This window comes from Pygoscelis adeliae, unplaced genomic scaffold, assembly GCF_000699105.1.
Source record: "Pygoscelis adeliae isolate BGI_AS28 unplaced genomic scaffold, ASM69910v1 Scaffold197, whole genome shotgun sequence".
In the NCBI taxonomy this organism is placed as follows: Eukaryota; Metazoa; Chordata; class Aves; order Sphenisciformes; family Spheniscidae; genus Pygoscelis; species Pygoscelis adeliae.
Window position 1 is genome coordinate 2,700,298 of NW_008825105.1, and position 17,311 is coordinate 2,717,608.

Below are 17,311 nucleotides of genomic sequence, written 5' to 3' on the forward strand. Positions count from 1 at the left end.
TCCTGCAGCTTCTGCTGCGAAGGCTGCTCGCTGCTTGTACAGTGGATGGCAAAGCTGGGAGGGGTAAGAGGATGAAGAGAAGGGAGGGACAGGCAATGCGAGAGCAGGAGACAGGACTGCGAGTGGAACGGCAAGCGTGGAGCTCGCTGCCTTCAGACAAAGCACGCCGCTGCAGCGCTCTGCAAGGATGCACAATTGCTTGGTGAGGGGACACGGCTGCCTGGCTGCTGGCGGACCAGCAAGGATTGATGGAAGGGAAGGATGGAGACCCCGGGCGAGCGGGAGCTTGTTGCATGAATTCCAGGTTTAGATGCTGCCCTTCTGCACAGGCTGTGTTAGGGGAGGGAGACGGAAACCTTTTGTGATCTCCGCGTTTCTCGTGCTGCAGCGTGCGCTAGAAAGACTGGCCGGCGCTCTCGAACTCGCCGAGCGCGGCTCACCTGGCAGAGGAGCTCTCCTGTGGACCAGAGCAGCAGGATCCCTTACCCCGAGAATTTCCAGATAACACAGTGAGCTCTGTGTTGTGCAGCCATTGCAGCGGGCGGGGGTGGGAAGGATGGCTTGGAAGGTACCAAACAGCTTCAGCTGACCTGAAGGTTCAAAGAAAGCAAACCCGGTTTTCCTGATCATCTTTTTATTTGCATGTACCCTTGAAACAGATGTGCTAAGAAGCCTGAAAAATTCTGCCTGTCTTGCATAGCAAATTCCCTGATGAAAAGGAGATCTCTGAACTTTTTTTTTGGTCATATTTAAGGTCTCAAGCTTTTCTAGAGGAGAGTAACAAGTCACTGGACTCTCTTCCCAGGGGTGAGAGAAGGGAGAGCTTGTCTGCACAGCTTCCGTAGGGTGTTGGGAAGAATCTCATTTATCACAGGCTGAGAGGAGGTGCCAGGGCACGTCTCGGACTTGAGCTGCTGCAGAAAGAGGAGAGAGTGTGCTTGCATTTGGTTTCTTCTTGTTTTGACGTGGTTTGGAAGCAAGGAACTAACATGCCTCCTCCTCCAGAGCTGCTCCCTGTTTGAGTGAGGGGCTCGGATGCAGCAGCTGCGCTTAGCTGAAGAAAATGAAGGAAGGGCAAATACAAGCGCGCACCAAACACCTGGCAGGACTGAATGTGTTGGGTGAAAACCGTACTGATTTCTCTGTCTCTCTTGCTGCCACCCAGCGCGGCGGTGTAGTTAGACTCTCCAGTGCAGCCAGCCCCGTCCGAGCGGCGTGCTGAAATGCCATGCGTCTGGATAGGTGGTAAAATGACGGTGCCAGGACTCGCAGACTCATGCTCGGGGTCACTCACACCTCTGCTCCTCTTAACACCATAACAGAGAGAAAAAGCCCTTACCATGGTTTGCCTCTTTCAGGACTGCTTGGGGAAAAAAAGTATAAGCCTTTCTTTTCTTCTGCTGCAGTTTGTGTGCTTTCTTTGTCTTGCATGTCTTCCTGTGGACAGCTGCTCTAGTCTGGCTTCTGCTGCTTTTCTGAAAGTCCGTCGTGTCTGTTTTGTGTCTCAGCTGCATGAAGATGTATTTTCTCTCTAGCTGCTTTGTGCCTCCAATGCGCCTGGCCCTCTCCGCTGGCCCGCTGAGCGGGGTAGTGCATCCGAAGTTGCATGGACGAGAGGACCTGCACAGCTCTGTGCGTTTGTGAGCGGCTCCACTCCATTCCCTCGCACCTACGACTGGCTGGGAATGCCTTGGGTGAAAGTTTGCTGCCCTCCTCCCGCCCCCTTCAGACGAGCCAAGGAGTGGATCCGCATCCCCGTTGGGTTGGGCTTCATATGTTTGCCTGGCAAGAAACTCGCCTGAGCCCCGAAAGCAGTGCATGTGATGTCATGGCCCTGGGAGTGCTTCTAAACAGTTTGCCTGGGCAAGGTGTTTCTTTTTCTGAGTGTTAACTGGGATACAAATTAAACCCGGAGCCCGCGGAGGCACTGGAAGCTTGTTGTCCATGGTCTGTGCACACAAGAGGAATTGTCTGCCAGCTGATTTGTTGTACTCTGAGCATAATTTTTTGAGTTTCTTTATGGTAATGACTATGATGTGGCAATGCCATCTGTCTTCCTCAGAGTGCCGCTGCTACCGCCTTAACGGTTTTTCCCTTTTCAAGCGTCTGCCGATTCCTCTCTCGTCAGGTTCGCGGATGCTGGAGCAGAGTGTCGGGGAGTGGCTGGAGTCCATTGGCCTGCAGCAATATGAGAGTAAGCTGCTTTTGAACGGCTTTGATGATGTCCGCTTCCTGGTAAGTTGCTGGGTGGGACCCGCGGGCTCTAACAAACGTGTTGGCCAAACCTTTACTTGTTGCCGATACCCCGTGTCAGCTGCAGAGCAGATCTGGGTTCTGCAGCCCGGCGGAACGGTCTTGGGGGTGTGTAGAAGGTTGGACAAAAGGAAGAAACGAGGGTTGTGTTGGGTCAGGGTCATTCATCTTCACATTTAATTCAGGTGTTACAGTTGTTTTCACTATAACTTTGATATAAAATGTTATTTACTCTGCCCCCTAAATCTTTACTCTCCAGTTTACTCCAGAAATGGGAACTGAAATTCACTAGTGTTTTGAAGAAATCACTGAGCAGTCTGTGTTCTGGACTATGAAGGAGGTGTAGACCTCTTGTTGGAAGTATATTTTCTCTAAGCATGCAGGCAGGATGTTAATGAGCTGTACTTAATTGCATTGACGCTGTTGGCTCTGAAACCTAATGATGACAAGATGGTAATGCTTAATGTTGAGGGTTTTTTTTTTTTTTTACTAACCAGTGGTTAGAACCCAGTGTCCAGAAACTTAAAGCTGCGTGGTGTAAAAATCTGAGAATTCGTACGGGTTGATGAACAGCAAAGACAGAAAATCTTGGTGCTGTGGGAGGGTTCTTCCTGCTTGGCTTAAAGAAATGCTTTTTGAGCGTGGACTCCGAGTTTTGCAAATAAAGAATTTCTAAAAATGGATGTAAACCTTTGGAGAAGTCATTTGGGCTAATGTAATATCCTGCCTTGGAAAGGGAGTGGGGGCAGCTCTTTGGTACTGTGGAACGGTGCAGAGAGGTGATGTCCAGGAGGACGTGTGCTTGACAGCTGTATTGTGAGCCGGGTGAAGCGGGTTCAGAAGACACAGCGGCCATCCGACAGTGGTGAGGGTACGTGGAGAAAGAAGGGAAGACTGGATAGGGCATGGATGGAGGGGCGAGGAAGCGCGCGTCGGAGCAGTGTTGGTAGGGGTACTTAAAGGCAGGATGTAATTACGCTTTTAAAATACGACCTGACCAGCAGGATAAATGTCCCTGTGAATGCTGTGGGATCTCCAAGCACCCCTAAAAGTTTGAATACTGTGGCAGTATCCAGCCATACCTCCTGGCCTCCATGGCAAGCAGCTTATCCCTTTGTCTCCCCTTAGCCTGGCAAGGCTGACGCTCCCCGAGAGAGCCGGATTTTACTGTGGTTTATGCACCTTCAGTAGAGGAACCGCCGGCGACAGGCGATGGTCTTGCCACGCACCCTTCTGCCTCTGCCGTAGCCTGTTCGTACCGCTGTCCGTGGCACCTTCCCTCTTCCTGGGGAGGATTTGGGGCGAGAAGCCCCGGGCGCCCTCGCCGGGCTCCAGCGCCGCCCGCAGCCATGCAGGACTAGGGACAGCTCCCGCCGCGGCCCTTCCTGGGGGGCTCTGGCCCCCCCCGGTGTCCCACCCAGCCGGTCCCAGCCCTTCGGTGGACCCTCGGCCACTGGGACCGCTGCGCTGCAGGCAGGCGTGTTCAGCTCTGTGCGAGGTTTCGGCATCCCCTGCACGCTGGGGCGGTGTGATTCAACTTCTGGGATGCTCTGGAGATGGTACAATGAATTTAAATTAAATAGTACCCCATCGATCCCTGCTTGGGATCCTCTGCTGATGGATCTTTGACCTTTGTGGTATCAGCGGGCTGCTCTCCCTCCAGCAATTAGCAGATAAAAACGCCTTTACTCTGACTGGCCCTGCCTGACAAGTGTGATGATAGACCCCTCTCAGCACAGAGTTTAATAACGAAGGAAATCAACTTTCCACTTGTCCCCACAGAGGTAGGAGCTGGAGGCTCGGAAGCAGGAATTTTTAATGACTGTGCTTATTTGCAGTAAATAGCAACACTTAGCTGCAAACTGACGCAGAATTTTGTCATTTATAAGATGAAGGCAAAGGCTCCTTGTACATGTCTCATAATGTGATTTTACGGTGTACGTGGTGGGAGTTGCTGGATCACGGCTGGATGTTTTTCTTCCCCATCCAGTGCTGGGTAACCGCTCCCAGTGTAGGAAATCAGCTTCTGCTGGTTTCGGGAGGTGGGACGCTCGCCTCAGTCATTCCTCTCAATTTTAGAAGTTCAATTTAACAAAGATTTCCTGCAAACCCTGGCTGATTTCCATTTTGCTGCTTATCCCTTTTACTAGGAAGTTGACTCTGGCACCCATGCCAAGACTGGCTTTAAATCCTTTCATCCAAGTCCTGGGAACTTCAAGCTAATACAGTTGGCCCAGTATGGAAATTTAATGATTAAGGATCTCTTCCTCTGTGATGTTACTTGCCTTCAGCTTCTGATGTGGGAGTAAAACCTTCAGATACAGTCCAAATGAGGAACAAGTAGTTAATTTGTTTTTAGTAGTGATTTTGATGTTCTCAAATGAATTATTAAAGTTGTTGTAAACACTGAAGCTGGCTAGTGCAGCGAGTACTGAAAGGACCGGGATGCTTGGCTCCTGGCACGGCAGCCTGTCCGTTCCTTTTCTTTTTTACATAACAATTTGTTTATTAACTGCCACTTTCAGTCGCTAACAAAGAATATTTCAAACTAAGTGGCATTATTTTCCTGGAGTTAAATGGTTTCTGTGAAAGGATTTGTCCCTATTAGGGCCTCATTATATTAAATATTTCAAGGTCCAAAGAATGCTGGGTAATGGTTTGCAAATTGCCAGATGGGCTATGAGGCTAATTAAGTTTTAGTAGCAAAAATTAAGAAGTCGGAGTCTTTTGATAGGGAAACGCTCTTGTTTTCTGTGTAAGGTTTTGCGTTGCATTACTCCCTGTCGGTAGTGCCGCGGGGGTTTTTTCAGTACGCCGAGGATGCTCCCTTTGCTGCTTCAGTCCCCAGGTGCCCGTTTGTGAGCAAACAAGAAGCTTGTCCGTCGGGCAGACAAGAAAAAACGTTGCAAGAGCAAACTGTTATATGCGTAGTGACAGTACAGCTGTAAAACAGAGGCAGCGTCCTTGAAGAGCAGCTCTTTAATATACTGACGAAGAATGCTGAGCCTGCAGTAGATAGTAACTTAAAGTAGGATTAAGAAAGCAGTCTAACAAAGAGCATATCCTGTAACTGCAGTGGGGACTGGGTGAAATCCAGTGTCTGGCGGCGCAGTGGCGTTTGGTGCTGTTCTTCACTTAAGAAAAATAGATGTTTAAAATGCAGTGTCTGCCCAGCAGGTAGTACAGAGTTGGTGAGAGACAAAAACTGGAGGGTGCAGAAGCCTGTGGTCCTTTTTAGTGCTCTTGTAGCCCTCAGTGTAGCCAGTTCTGGTTTCAGGAATTCCTAATTTCCTGCGTATTTTCAGTTGGCTCTTGTGTTAATTTGCACCCTGGATTACAAAAGCCCTTACCCCCCGATAAGGGAAATGACTCACGAAGGCACAGTATGGTAAAGTGATTTTGAAAAGCGCTCTGTAAATATATTTGGTTTCCTAACTAGATGTTAATCTAGGAAGGCAGAAACATGCATTGTTTCCAAGAATAATAATTTTGTTCTTTTCAGAAATCCAGAGATTCGTTATTAGGTGATTAGGTGTGCTCTCCGGACACGCGACCGGCCATCTCGCTGGTGATGGCTCTGTGCAGGCTGCATCTCCAGCAGCACCGAGCAGAACCGGTGAGCGGGGAGGGGGCAATGAGAACCGGTGAGCAGGGAGGGGGCAATAATCCTGCTCCCTCTCTCGGGGTCTGCTCATACGCTTTTAACAGGCAGCATTGAAAGCTGAAAGAGACTTTGAAGACCTCTTGACAGGTTTACGTTGAAGAGGCAGGGTTGGAGATGTAAACCGTAATGTGAGCCGTGAACATTTTATAGGTTTTCCTATAAAAAGGGAAGGTAGAAGTGTATTTTAGCAGATAGCTGGGGTGGGCTGTGAATGTCGAGCCGAGGCTTCTCTGCTTTTGGGAATTCCAGCTCTGCACCTGGGACAGTGTTTTAGCAACCTCCCGCTGGAGGCCTTGCGCTCCAGCAGGACCCCTTGCCCACAAGCCTGCGAGATCAGCACTTCTGCTATCAGCAAACTAAAAATTTCTGTTGTGGTTCGGGTCTGCTTCGGTAAAGAGAGTGATGACTGCAGTCAGGACTGACCCTCCTCGTGTGTGTGTCTCTACCAGTGCTGTTTCTCTTTTGGGGGAATTCAGGACAATAGAGTATTACTTGTAGTACCTGTTGGTTCTGAGCGGTGTCAGACAGGGCTTGTCGGGAATATTCTCACTTTTGGAACTTGCAGAGATTTCTGAGGGCTTGTGAATTGGTTATCGGGGAAGAACGAGTCGACACAACCATGGTAAGGAGAAGGGAATCACAAGTGTTAATGCGTAAATGCAATGACTGTCATCCTGCCTGGACACAGCTAGTAGGTGCGTTAGGAACTGGAGCTGGGATGGGAGGCTGCAGACGGGCTGAGTTTGCAGCACTGGCCTCGCTGATGCGTTACTTTGTTCCAGCACTGAAAGCAGAGTTTCTTGATCAGTGTTTCCATGATGTAAAATTCTTGTTAAATCTGCAGAAGAAAACAAAATGCCGCGGCGTTTGATACGGCACACGGGAGCATCTCGGTGAGGCTGACCCATTTCACAGTCAAATGCAAAACCAAGAACGTTTCTGACTAGTTCAGAGTAAAGGATCTTGATCGAGTATTGACTTCAGTCGAGGGTGGGTATTGCTAACAGAAGTCAGCAGGATTATTCAAACATCAGTTTGACGTGACGTTAAAGCTTACTTGCCCACGTACATGTCTCTGGGAAGGGAGTGAAGTCTGCCTTTATTTCAGATTGCGTGTAATCTCTTGGCTTGGTTGAGGGACGAAAGGGGCTATAAAAGATGGATTTAGGTAGCTTAGTTTTCTAAAAGACTGAGTTCTCTTTCCAAATACCAACACCTGCATATTGGGCCACATTTCTGTGTCTGGAGAAATTGTTATATTTCCTTTAAGTTGCCTACAATAGCTTTGTTGTGGTGTTTACGTGCAATGCTTAGGAAAGAGGCTTTCCCTGGTTTTCTTGCTGTTACCCTCCAGCACTAACCCCGCAGTCCAAGGGAGCAGCTTCTTTCGCTCACCCTCTCCGTTGCCGCTGAGTGACTTTCACTGCCAGCATTGCTGGCTTGGGGCAATTGGACTATGACACTCGGCTTCTGCTTTTAATATGGGGCTTTAGTTCGAAAAGCAGTCTGTTCAGCCAGCCGGGGATTAAATAAAGCTAAAATGGAGATGGCGCTTCAAATTCTCCTTCTCTGCTTCACAGCCTACTGGAATTCTTTCATCAGAGGGGAAAGGTTTATTTGTGCGATGGGTAAACAGAACTGAATTGAAGCTGCTAGCTGAGTATTACTGGCATTGGCTGTGCTGTCCTTGACTTAGCAAAAATACAGCTTTGCAAGTAGAATAAAATCCTCAGCAGAATTACATGCCAAATGTTAACAGTACTAATGAACCAAGAATGCCCCACCACCCAAAAGAAGCGAGCCCTGCTACCTCCCACGTGGAGGAATGCAGCCCTTGTGTGTGCGCAGGGTTTCAGGGGACCCATTGCCTCGTCCTTCACCAGAGGAGGAAAATAGAAGGTCAGATCACAAAACCGTAGCAATGAGTGAGCAGTGTCATTCATTCAGAAAAATGCACTATAAATCGACTTAATTGGCCTTGACCGGTCACGAGCTGGGGGAGCTGTAAGAGTAGGAAAAATGTCACAAGAATATGGACCAAGAGGGATTCTGCTGCTCCTAGAGCTTGGTCCCGTCGTGTCTCCTGTGATCGCCGGTGCCCCTGCAGCTGATGCTCCCTTCGGGAGGTCCCCGGGAAACTGGTTTTGCACTGTGAGATGCACAGCGCATCCCAGTGCCCTGCAGCAAACACAGGAATGACCTGGAGGGAAGGGCCAGGCTGGACTCCCTGTGTTTTGGGAAAGAAGGAACGTTGCCAGTGTAATAAGAAGGAATTGCAGTAATTCATGGTGGAATTCCCCTGCAGAAGTGGGGAAGGAAATGCCGTTACCTGCACCCTCGCTACAGTATTTTGTGATCCCACAGATCCCATAAATGTGTCTGAGATGCTTGCAAAAGCTTTTCCCTTCCCTTGGAGGGCTGAATGTTTGCTCCTACCCCAGGCAACTTTTCAGGCTGGCATGTGAGAAGGGCAAACCTCACATGCTCTGGCAATTGTACCATTATTCTGTAGTTGAACTTTTTATTCAGTCCAAAGATATTTTGATTCACAAATGAGCAGGTAAAACAGAACATAAACCATTTTTTATAGTGTTTTTTTATTGTTCAAGCCTGGATTCCCATGGAGTGTGTGGAAAGCAGCTAATGCTGATTCAATGAGACAGCGTCAAAAACGGAAATCTGTTCTCCTTGTGCAGTGCCGTGGGCTCCTCTGGGTTGTTTTTTATTTTTTTTTATAATTGGAGAGAAGTAGTAGAAACATGATGGCATTGGAAGAATGGGGTGTCTGGAAATAATTTAGAGTACTGACATTAATTTGTTTAAATGTAATTCAGTGCCATGTTAGATTAGCCTGCAGTGGTCTTTGTTACAAAAGAGCCTGCCTCTTCTCTCCTCTGCGTGTGCGTGCAAGCAAACGGCTGATAAAAATGTAGAGCTGAGGCACTGGCTTGCTGTGTGAGCAGAGCTGAAGTGCACCTCAGTGAGTGTCTGCCAGGCTGGGTCCGAGGACAGCCCCCCCGGCACGGAGCTGGGTCTCCTTTGCCCTGCAAATCCCCGTGTTTCGGGTGCTGGCTGACACCTGCACGATCTTCCTTTTCACTCGATACCTGTCCTGCTGGAGCACGGGGCACCTCCTGGTGTCCTCAGTGAATTGTAGCTCTGCTTTGCACGATCCGCTCCCTGACTACCCAGCTTGGCTCGTAGATGCTGGTCCCCTGGGCAGCGGCCAGGCTTTTAGCGTGCCCTGAGAGTCTGTGCACCCCAGAGCTTTTTTTTTTTTCTATTTTCATTTAAAACTTGTCATTTTATAGTAGTCATCCAGGGAAAACTTCACTGACATATTCCGGTAGTGTTTTGAACCCAGTAACGATCTATGAAGAATAGCGACCTGTCAGAGATCCCACAGAGAAGGTTTTACTGCTTCTACACTTGGTGAAACGAAGAGAAAACTTGGCGTGATTGCAGCTGTTGGAGAATACTTTAGTATAGACCCAGGTGAGCCCCCCTGCGTAGGCTGTGCCTGGGCCGGTAGGCTTGGTTTCAAGCTGAAGCAAGTTCTGTTCATCGAGGCGGAAGCTCCTGAGTGGTTGGTTCTGGACTCGGTCTTCCCGAAGCCTGCCGCTGCAGGGCAGAGCTTTGCAGCGCGTTTGGTGACCGAGCTTGTCAATACTGCTGGTACCTAGAGGTGCTGGCAAGCTACCCTTCAACGACTGCTGATCAGATTTGGGGATCTCTTTGGCCTGGTTCACGCCGGCTGGCGGATTTATTACTGAAATGGCTTTCATTTATTTTTATGACATAGGCAGGGAGTACATCAGCCACATTACATGGTATTGTCTTCTGTTTATCACTGCTGCCAACCTACTGGAAACGCGTTTCTTCCTTGGTCCCCAGACTGATTTCGATGCCCTGGATGAACGCCCCGTAAGAGTGGAATTGGACCCTTGCGGAAGGGTTTCTGCCAAGAGTCTGAGTGGGAATCAGTTCATAACAATGAAACGAATTTTTTTTTGACAGCTCTCCAGTGGGTTTCAGATACTACTTGGGTGGTTCACGAGGACTGTGCTTTGTCCGCGATGGTACGGGTTTTTTGGGTTTTCTCCGGAAGGGAATGGTGAGAGCGGAGACGTGCAATGCTCCGGGGTTTCAGAGAGCGTTTCGGCCGCTCACCCGTGGCTCTGACTGGGGAAACGTGGCAGAGCTGCGCTGAAGCTCCCCAGATGATGGAAAGGGACTGCACGGAGAGCAGCGAGTTCGGAGTGGATTTTGAGGAGCAAAGTGGGTGGACCAGAACTGGCAATTTAGAGGATACTTACACTTGATTCATTAGTAGCTCCAGGCCCAATAAACATTAAAAAAGCCATTAAAGTAGCAGTTAATTTTTTTTTCTCTCAATAAAATTGCCTGAACTTGACAACCATGACCGATTCCCTCCGTTGCCATTGTCACGCTGCCAGTCTGCATGGGGAAGAAAATTAAACAAAAATGAAGTGGCTGTGTGCTAATCTAGGATTTATTGTAGGTTTTTGTATATGAGCCCTTTCCACAATCAGTGCTCTGTGAAGAGCTAGGGCTTCGTTGTCATGCCCTTAGCTAAACACGTACTTCTCCCCTAGTTTCCACTGAACTATCTCAAACTGCAGATACCATTAAGGGAAGGCACGAAACCCCATGGATCACGAGGCCAATTACAAATACGTACTCACGTAACCAAGTGCTGGTCCCCTGGCTCTGAAATTGGGGTGTGCAGGTCCCGGCTTCGGGGTCGTCAGCCTGCTCCGAGATAAATAGGCCACTGGCGCAGGTTCGTTGGAGGGGCTGAGCAGCCAGGGATGGCTGATGGGGCTGTAGGTATTCAGCGTTGCCTGTAATCAAGGCTCTATTTTGGGAGTTTTTAGCTTTTTTTCTTTGTCTGTAAAAGGGGGTGATGCTCTGTGCTATCACCGGGGGTCTCGGGTGAAAAGCCCCCAAGTGCAAATCATGCAGATATACAGACGGAACGCAAGCTTGTTTCTAGGACAACTTACAAATTAGTCCATTAATGAGGCATTAGCTGCTCTTGTCCTGTTGAACAAGATATATCAGCAGGGCTTTTTACTCCAAGCGCAGATCCGTACAGCCCCTTATGCAGCAAGGGGGCAAAGGCTGGCCAGGCTCTGCGGTGGGAGCAGGGCTCGGCCGGTGGCTCCCTGCACCCTGCTCAGATGGGTTTGAAGGCACAGCTCCCAGGGGCTGGATGAGACCACTCAGTGGCAAAACTCAAGCTTAGGCAGAGTCCCATCGTTAACTACTAACAGATTTGGGGACGGGGAGCTCGTTGCCGGCTGCAGCGGCTTTGTCAGCTCCCAGGAATACCTTCGCTATAGCTCATCTTTCTGAATTTCGCTGCCTTCCCTTATCCTCCGGATGCTGCCTGAGGCTGTGGGGCCGTGAAGCCCGGCGGCTTTTTACAAGTCTGGCGGCGGGAGTAACCAGGAGCTCGGGCAGAGCCGTGCGGGGCTTGCCGGATCCCCTTGCTGAGTATGTAATTGAGCCGCTATATTCTGGACTGCAAACCCTGTACTGCCTGCTTGCATTAAGTTACTGAAAGCTGCAGCCAGCCGGTACCGAGGTGACCAAAATGAAGGTTCCTGATCCTTTTTTCATCTGAAAAGGAGAAATCTAAGTGGCGTTGAGGCTAAGGAAGGTGCAACCTCTGTTTTCAGGACTTGCTGCGTATTACCCCTGTTTAGGCTGGGTCTGTGGTGAGCTGGATGCGTCTCCATCTCCCACATCCAGGCTTTTGGTTGCTAAAAGTAAAGCAATGGCAGTGGCAACAAAATCCTTGACAAGATGCAAATTGTCTTGAATGTACTGAGGGGAAAAAGAAAAAGAGCTTTGTATGCATTAATCCTAAGAAAAAATGGATGCTTTGGCTCATCCAGCTGAAGGCACTCTGCTATAGATGTTTGCAGAAGCCTTTATAGTCTGGAAAAGCTGTGTTTGGGTCTTGCATCTGTGGCTTTTAATAGCAAACGCATTCTCTGGTCCCCGTCCTCCCTGCAGTCCGTCGCCTGTCTTTAATACAGGGTTTAGTAATAGAGACAGCACTTGTGTTAGCCTGAGCTCAGTGAGACAGTCGGGATTCATTAAACTGCATCGCTGGCTGGATAAGACTACATGTCCTGTACGAAACTTTCTTTGCCTTGGGCCCTTCCTTAGCTGGAAAGGGAGGATGGACTGAAGCCAGGCTCTGTGCAAGAAGCAGCATCTGAAAATTGGGTAGTTAAGTGCCTGCAGAGTGTCCTGCTGGAGGAGGAATGCTGGCAGATTTCAGCAGCTCTGATTTTGGCACGCTTGCCTTCGGGGTCACCTAACTAGCAGGACGGGATGCTACCTTCCTACAATGTAACCTCTGACTGTGCTTTTTTTTTTTTCCCCTTTAATGAGAAACCTGGAGCCTTGCAGGCTGTTTAATTACAGTGCATGATGTGAAGCATGACTAAAGCAGACCCTTTCTCTAAAAGCTTGTGTTTCTGCAGGTGGGTCGGCTGCGCCAGCGTCCTTTGGGGCTCCCTGGGGCAGCCCAGACGAGGACATGGGTCACTGGCAGATCTCTGCCCTCCTTCGGGGTGAGGCGGAGGGCAGAGGCAGGGTTCAGAGGTGCCCCTCATGGTCGTGTGTATTTGTGCCTTTCCACGGAGGGAGCTCTGTTCAGCTCTGAGGAAGCTGAAGGCCAGGTTGGGGGATGAAAGCCCCTCCAGACTGTCTGGCAGCCAGTCTCTGCCAGTTTGGACCCGGGGAGTGGGATTTACCTTGCCCAGTTTCAGATGTCTGTGGCTGGGCTGATCGTTTGGGCTCTTTGAATTGCCAGTGGGAGCGGAGGAGGACTCATCTGGGTGATGCATTTCACCCCGTTGTAGATGCAGTTGCACTGGAGAAATACTCCCTTCCTCCACCTAACGCACGTGTGTGCAGCTGAAGCTTAGGGGGGAAATTGTGCTCCTGTGTCCATTGCAAAAAAAATTTCAGCCTCTGCTTCCTGGTGGATTTTTTTTTTAGTGATCATCCCAGCTCTTCTGGGAATAAAAAAATTGCCAAAGATTTTTCTACCAAGACCGATGAACGTGTGTGCATGGTGCCATACTAAAATCTGGATTAACGCAAGGATGTGTGTTCTAGGAACAAACCCTGAACGAGCCACCTGCAGTGCAGGAAATGCTGAGACCTAGTTCCTGATGGAAGCGAGGAGAAAACGGTGAGGTGTTGGGATGAACGGGGCTTTCGGATGTCCCCCGCTCCCCCGGCGTGGATGAATGCGAGAGGTCTGGCCCGGGTGCAGCCCTGAGCTGCGCTCGGTCCGTTCAGCCCCACAGCTGGGAGAAATGCGCAAGGTAGAAAGCACTTGTCACAACAAATAAAGTCTGAAATACGTCTTTGGAAAGTCTTTTTGATTCTAATTGGCATTTCTGAGGCTGCTGCTGGAGGATCCTAGAGGACCAGGCGAACAGCAGAGCGAGTCCCTGGGAGCTTTCCTCTCCCCTGCCTCGGGCGTTTGCTGAATCTGTCCTCGGAGGACCCGGAGAGGGGCTGACGGCGAGCCTGGGGTCAGGCTGCCAGGACTGCTCTGCAGCCTTCAGCAGGGCGCGTGGGAGATGGCATCTTTTGACCTGGTTGCCGACCTGTGTCAGCACCAAAGGGGACCTTTGTTTAAAAAAACAACAACAAAAAACCCAAGGAAAAAAAACCTAAAAACGAGCAAACAAAAACCTGTATTGGGATATTGTTTAAAAATCAAAACCAAACTCCCCCAGAAAACCCTCTCAACCCCTCACAGCAGTTTTTCTGAAATTTTGCAGCCCCGCGTCACGGCAGGCTCCCTTTGAGCAGCCCTTTGTAGCGAAGAGGCTTTGTCTCGTCTCGGTGACGAACGCCTTGTTCCCTTTTCCTCCGCGAGCTGCTGGGTGTGGACGTGTCTGCGGTCATCCCCTCCTCGGTACAGCAAAGAAATGGCTCTTGCCTGGTTCAGGGACGGACCTAAGGCCCTTCAGCGGCCCGCTGGCCTGGCGTGAGCCAGCGGTGCGGAGGTCGGGAAGGATGGGGCCGGCGGTGAGAAGCAAGCGAGACATGCCGGGAGAGGCAGGGAAGGACGAAAGCCGCGGCGGACCCCAGCTGGGTCTCCGTGGCTGGGAACCCTCCTTGCTTAGGGGGCTTTTTGTGCTAAGTCATTAGTTGCTGGTTGAGCAGAGAGGTGGTTTGGCAGGCGCAGGAGCCCGAGCAGAGAGCAGGGCACTAACCAAACCTGCGGCAATTGCTGCGCCGGAGGAGCGTGGCTCGGGGGCAGGTGGCAGCGGGGGCCCAGGCGGAGCACCTCTGCCCCTTGGCTTTTGTCTGAACAGCGTGTTAAAGCAAACAGGTTTAAAGTCTGGTTCAAACAGCTCATCTATTCGGTTGGCAAAGGTTAAAAGATCTCCAGTGTGTTTGCATTTAATTATCTATTTTAGTGGCAGATTTTTTTTTTTCGTAGGCGGTGAAATCTGGATGGGCTTAAAGGACGTTTCGGTAAGCGGAGGCTCGCATAAAATAGACTGTAATGATTTATTCGGAGCTGCTATGCTTTGTCTATCCTTGTTAAGTACCTTGAGAATACAGACTGGCTCTGAGGGAATTTAATGTGACACATAAAAATAAGGAGTGTTGGAGAAAGCTGTAGGCTTTACAGTATTCAACTAGCTTGCATCCTTGCTACGTAGCAAGCAATTTTCCTTGAATTTGAGATGCCAAAAGTGGGAGAACACCTATTGCCTTGCCTTGGGCCTGGCGCTGGCCGTGTCAGCGTAAAACAGGCACCCTGGGAGAGCGTGAGCTGCCAGCCCCGTGCTGCTAGTTTGGGAGCGTGGCTGTGCTAGCCAGGCATTGCTGTGCTAAAGTGGATTAGCAGCAAAAAGGCTCAACACTGGAAAATAAGCATGAGTAAAAATGTAAATAGGATCAGCAAGCTCGTTTAATTTTTATACGTGAAAATTACACATCACCATTGTCACAGCTCATTTGGCTGCGACATTTGGAACCGTTCTTGCTGTCCTGGTGCGTGAAGGGTTTGCTGTGAGCCGTGCCCTTGCTAGCATCCTCCTCGAGCCCCCGCGCCTGCTGCAGCTCTGGCACCCAGCTCTTTGCAGAGGAATAAAGCAGCAGAGCACCGAGATGGGCAGGTTGGGGGAGCAGAGGGGGCTGAGGTGTCGGGAACGGCAGATTTCAGGTACCCGAGGCGTGACGTTAACCTGCTGCAGGGACATCGGTGAGTCAGTCCCTTCCTGTGCTTCCCTTTGCCTCCCCCAGGCAGGGCTCTCCACGCTTTCCTCTCCGGGCTCGCAGGGGAAATCCCCTCACTTGCCTTAGCCCTCTTCTGTCCGTTTAAAAAAAGCCCTTTAAAAGCCATCTCCCTCTGGGAGATGAATTCCTCACACGTATGCTGCCTCCCAAGGACCTTCTGGCAACCCCTGTAGCAGAGCTGTAGCGTGCAAAAACGCTTGTGCCAGGTAAGGTGCGTGTCAGGGGAGTTAAGCTGCCTTTGATCCTTTCCCTCTTCCCCTGAGCTGAGCACACAATCTCCCGCTGTTACAGGAACGCACGTTCAATGTGGCTCTTCGGCTTAAAATTTGTGAGCAAGAAAGGGGAGGGATGTTTTCATATTTTTTGGTGGGATGCTGCTGCTGACAAGCCAGAGTGATCACTGCCTCTAACTACGGCAGCCTCTCCGCTGTACTCTCGTAGGGGGTTTGCTCTCGATGTGACGGAGCCCGCTGCTGCCCAAATGGGCACCCTCGGAGCCTCCAACCAACAAAAAGCCTTTTTTTTTTCTTTTTTTTTTTTTTTAGTTTATTTTGTGCAATTGAGGGGTGCACAGAACAGCTTCTATGACATAGTTACATCCTTGCACAGAGCTTTGTGCGTAGCATTACCGCTCAGGTGAGACCCAGGGGTTTCACGTGGCCCTGCTTGCAGGATGTGGGGTGCAAGCCAAGAAAGGCAAGGCAGGTATCGGTGTGGCCCCGTGCCCCTGCAGAGCTGCCGCCCACCCACGGTGCTGTCTCGAGCAGTGGCCGCAGCTCTTTCCAGCTGGCAGTGGCACTGCAGACCGGCGCTGGTATAAACTGACGTTTTGGAAAACAGGGAGCGAACCCCCTTAATCGGCTGCAGGGTCTTTAGTCCCGGCTCTTTCTTGCTGTTTAAACAACTCTTAGACAAATGCTTTTGTACTGCGGCTGTCTGCTCCAGATCTGCCGTCTCGGTCCCCCCCCCGGGCCTGCCAGGAATTGAGGGCATCGGGCATCCCTGCCTGCCAAGGGAGGATGGAGGCGGAGGAGCCTCCGCCTCCGTGACCGTCAGCACCCACAGCACCGAGTGTCTGCAGGGCCCTGCTTCCCCGCCACCCACTGCTTTAATTTGCCGCTGTCATTTGCTAAAAAATGGTTTCTCTGCAGTCTGGCCTCTGAGGGCAGCTCTCCCAGCAACGTTGCTTCGGGCATCTCTTATCTGCAGCGTTAATTCTCTGTTTCTCTGAATACTTATCTCTGCGGCCGAGGGGAAGAGCAGCTCTCGGGGGCGGAGAGCCGCGTGGCGTCCTACCCGGCAGTTATCACACCAGGCCATGGAAGTGGTGGGAGCGATGCTGCCCGGGCTTGGTGCTGTCGTAGACCAGGCACAGACCAAGCAGGTCAGGAGGAAGGCAGATGCTGGCATTGCCGGGAGCGAGCCGGCCGGCGTTTGGCTGCGGGGCTGGCATCTGGCTCCATGAAATGCAGCCGGTGACTCTTATAAAGCCATCGCCAGAGGCGAGCTCTCCCCACGGGCTGCCCCGGCTGCAGACGGGCCCGTGTGCTTGTCCGGGAACATCTGAGAGTGGAAGGGGCGGCAGGAAGGGCTGTTGTTCCTCCTCTGCCCTTGCAGGAGGCAGCATCGCCCCCGCGGGGGCCCGCTCAGGTGGGTCGGCTGCTCAGGGAGCAGCTCACTGCTTTCACGTTCGGCTGTTGTATTTAAAGCAGGTAGTACTTAGCAAAACATACGAGCTGAGATGCTACAGAAAGTGCGGGGTGGGAAGGAATATAAAACATTTGCTGCCCTTTAAAGAGGATACTTGGCAATCTTCCCCTCGCCTTTCCCTCCTGAAGCCCTGGCCGTTCAGCCCGCTGTTCCCGCAGCCCGCATGTCCCTGCAGCAGCGTATTGCCCGACAGCCAATTTTAATTAGGTTTCTCTTATAAAACCAAAATGTGGAACAGCGAAGCGCTGTCAGCTCAGACCTTCAGCTGTGACTCTCCCGAGAGCAGAGGGAGGCAAGTCTGGGGAGGGGGGGTCCGAGATCGAGCCGAAGCCCTTGGTCAAACAGCAGCGGGGCTCTTCCAGCCATGGGGAG

The 17,311-nt window shown here is 50.9% G+C and overlaps 1 protein-coding gene across 1 annotated transcript in view; it reads left to right on the forward strand.

Annotated features, from left to right (window-relative positions):
* ANKS1A (ankyrin repeat and sterile alpha motif domain containing 1A) overlaps nucleotides 1-17,311 on the forward strand; it is a 77,615-nt gene that overhangs the window by 49,975 nt on the left and 10,329 nt on the right. The window contains exon 13 of the mRNA XM_009327414.1: nucleotides 2,129-2,235. Within this exon, the coding sequence (XP_009325689.1) occupies nucleotides 2,129-2,235 (107 nt within the window). The remainder of the gene's footprint in view (nucleotides 1-2,128; nucleotides 2,236-17,311) is intronic.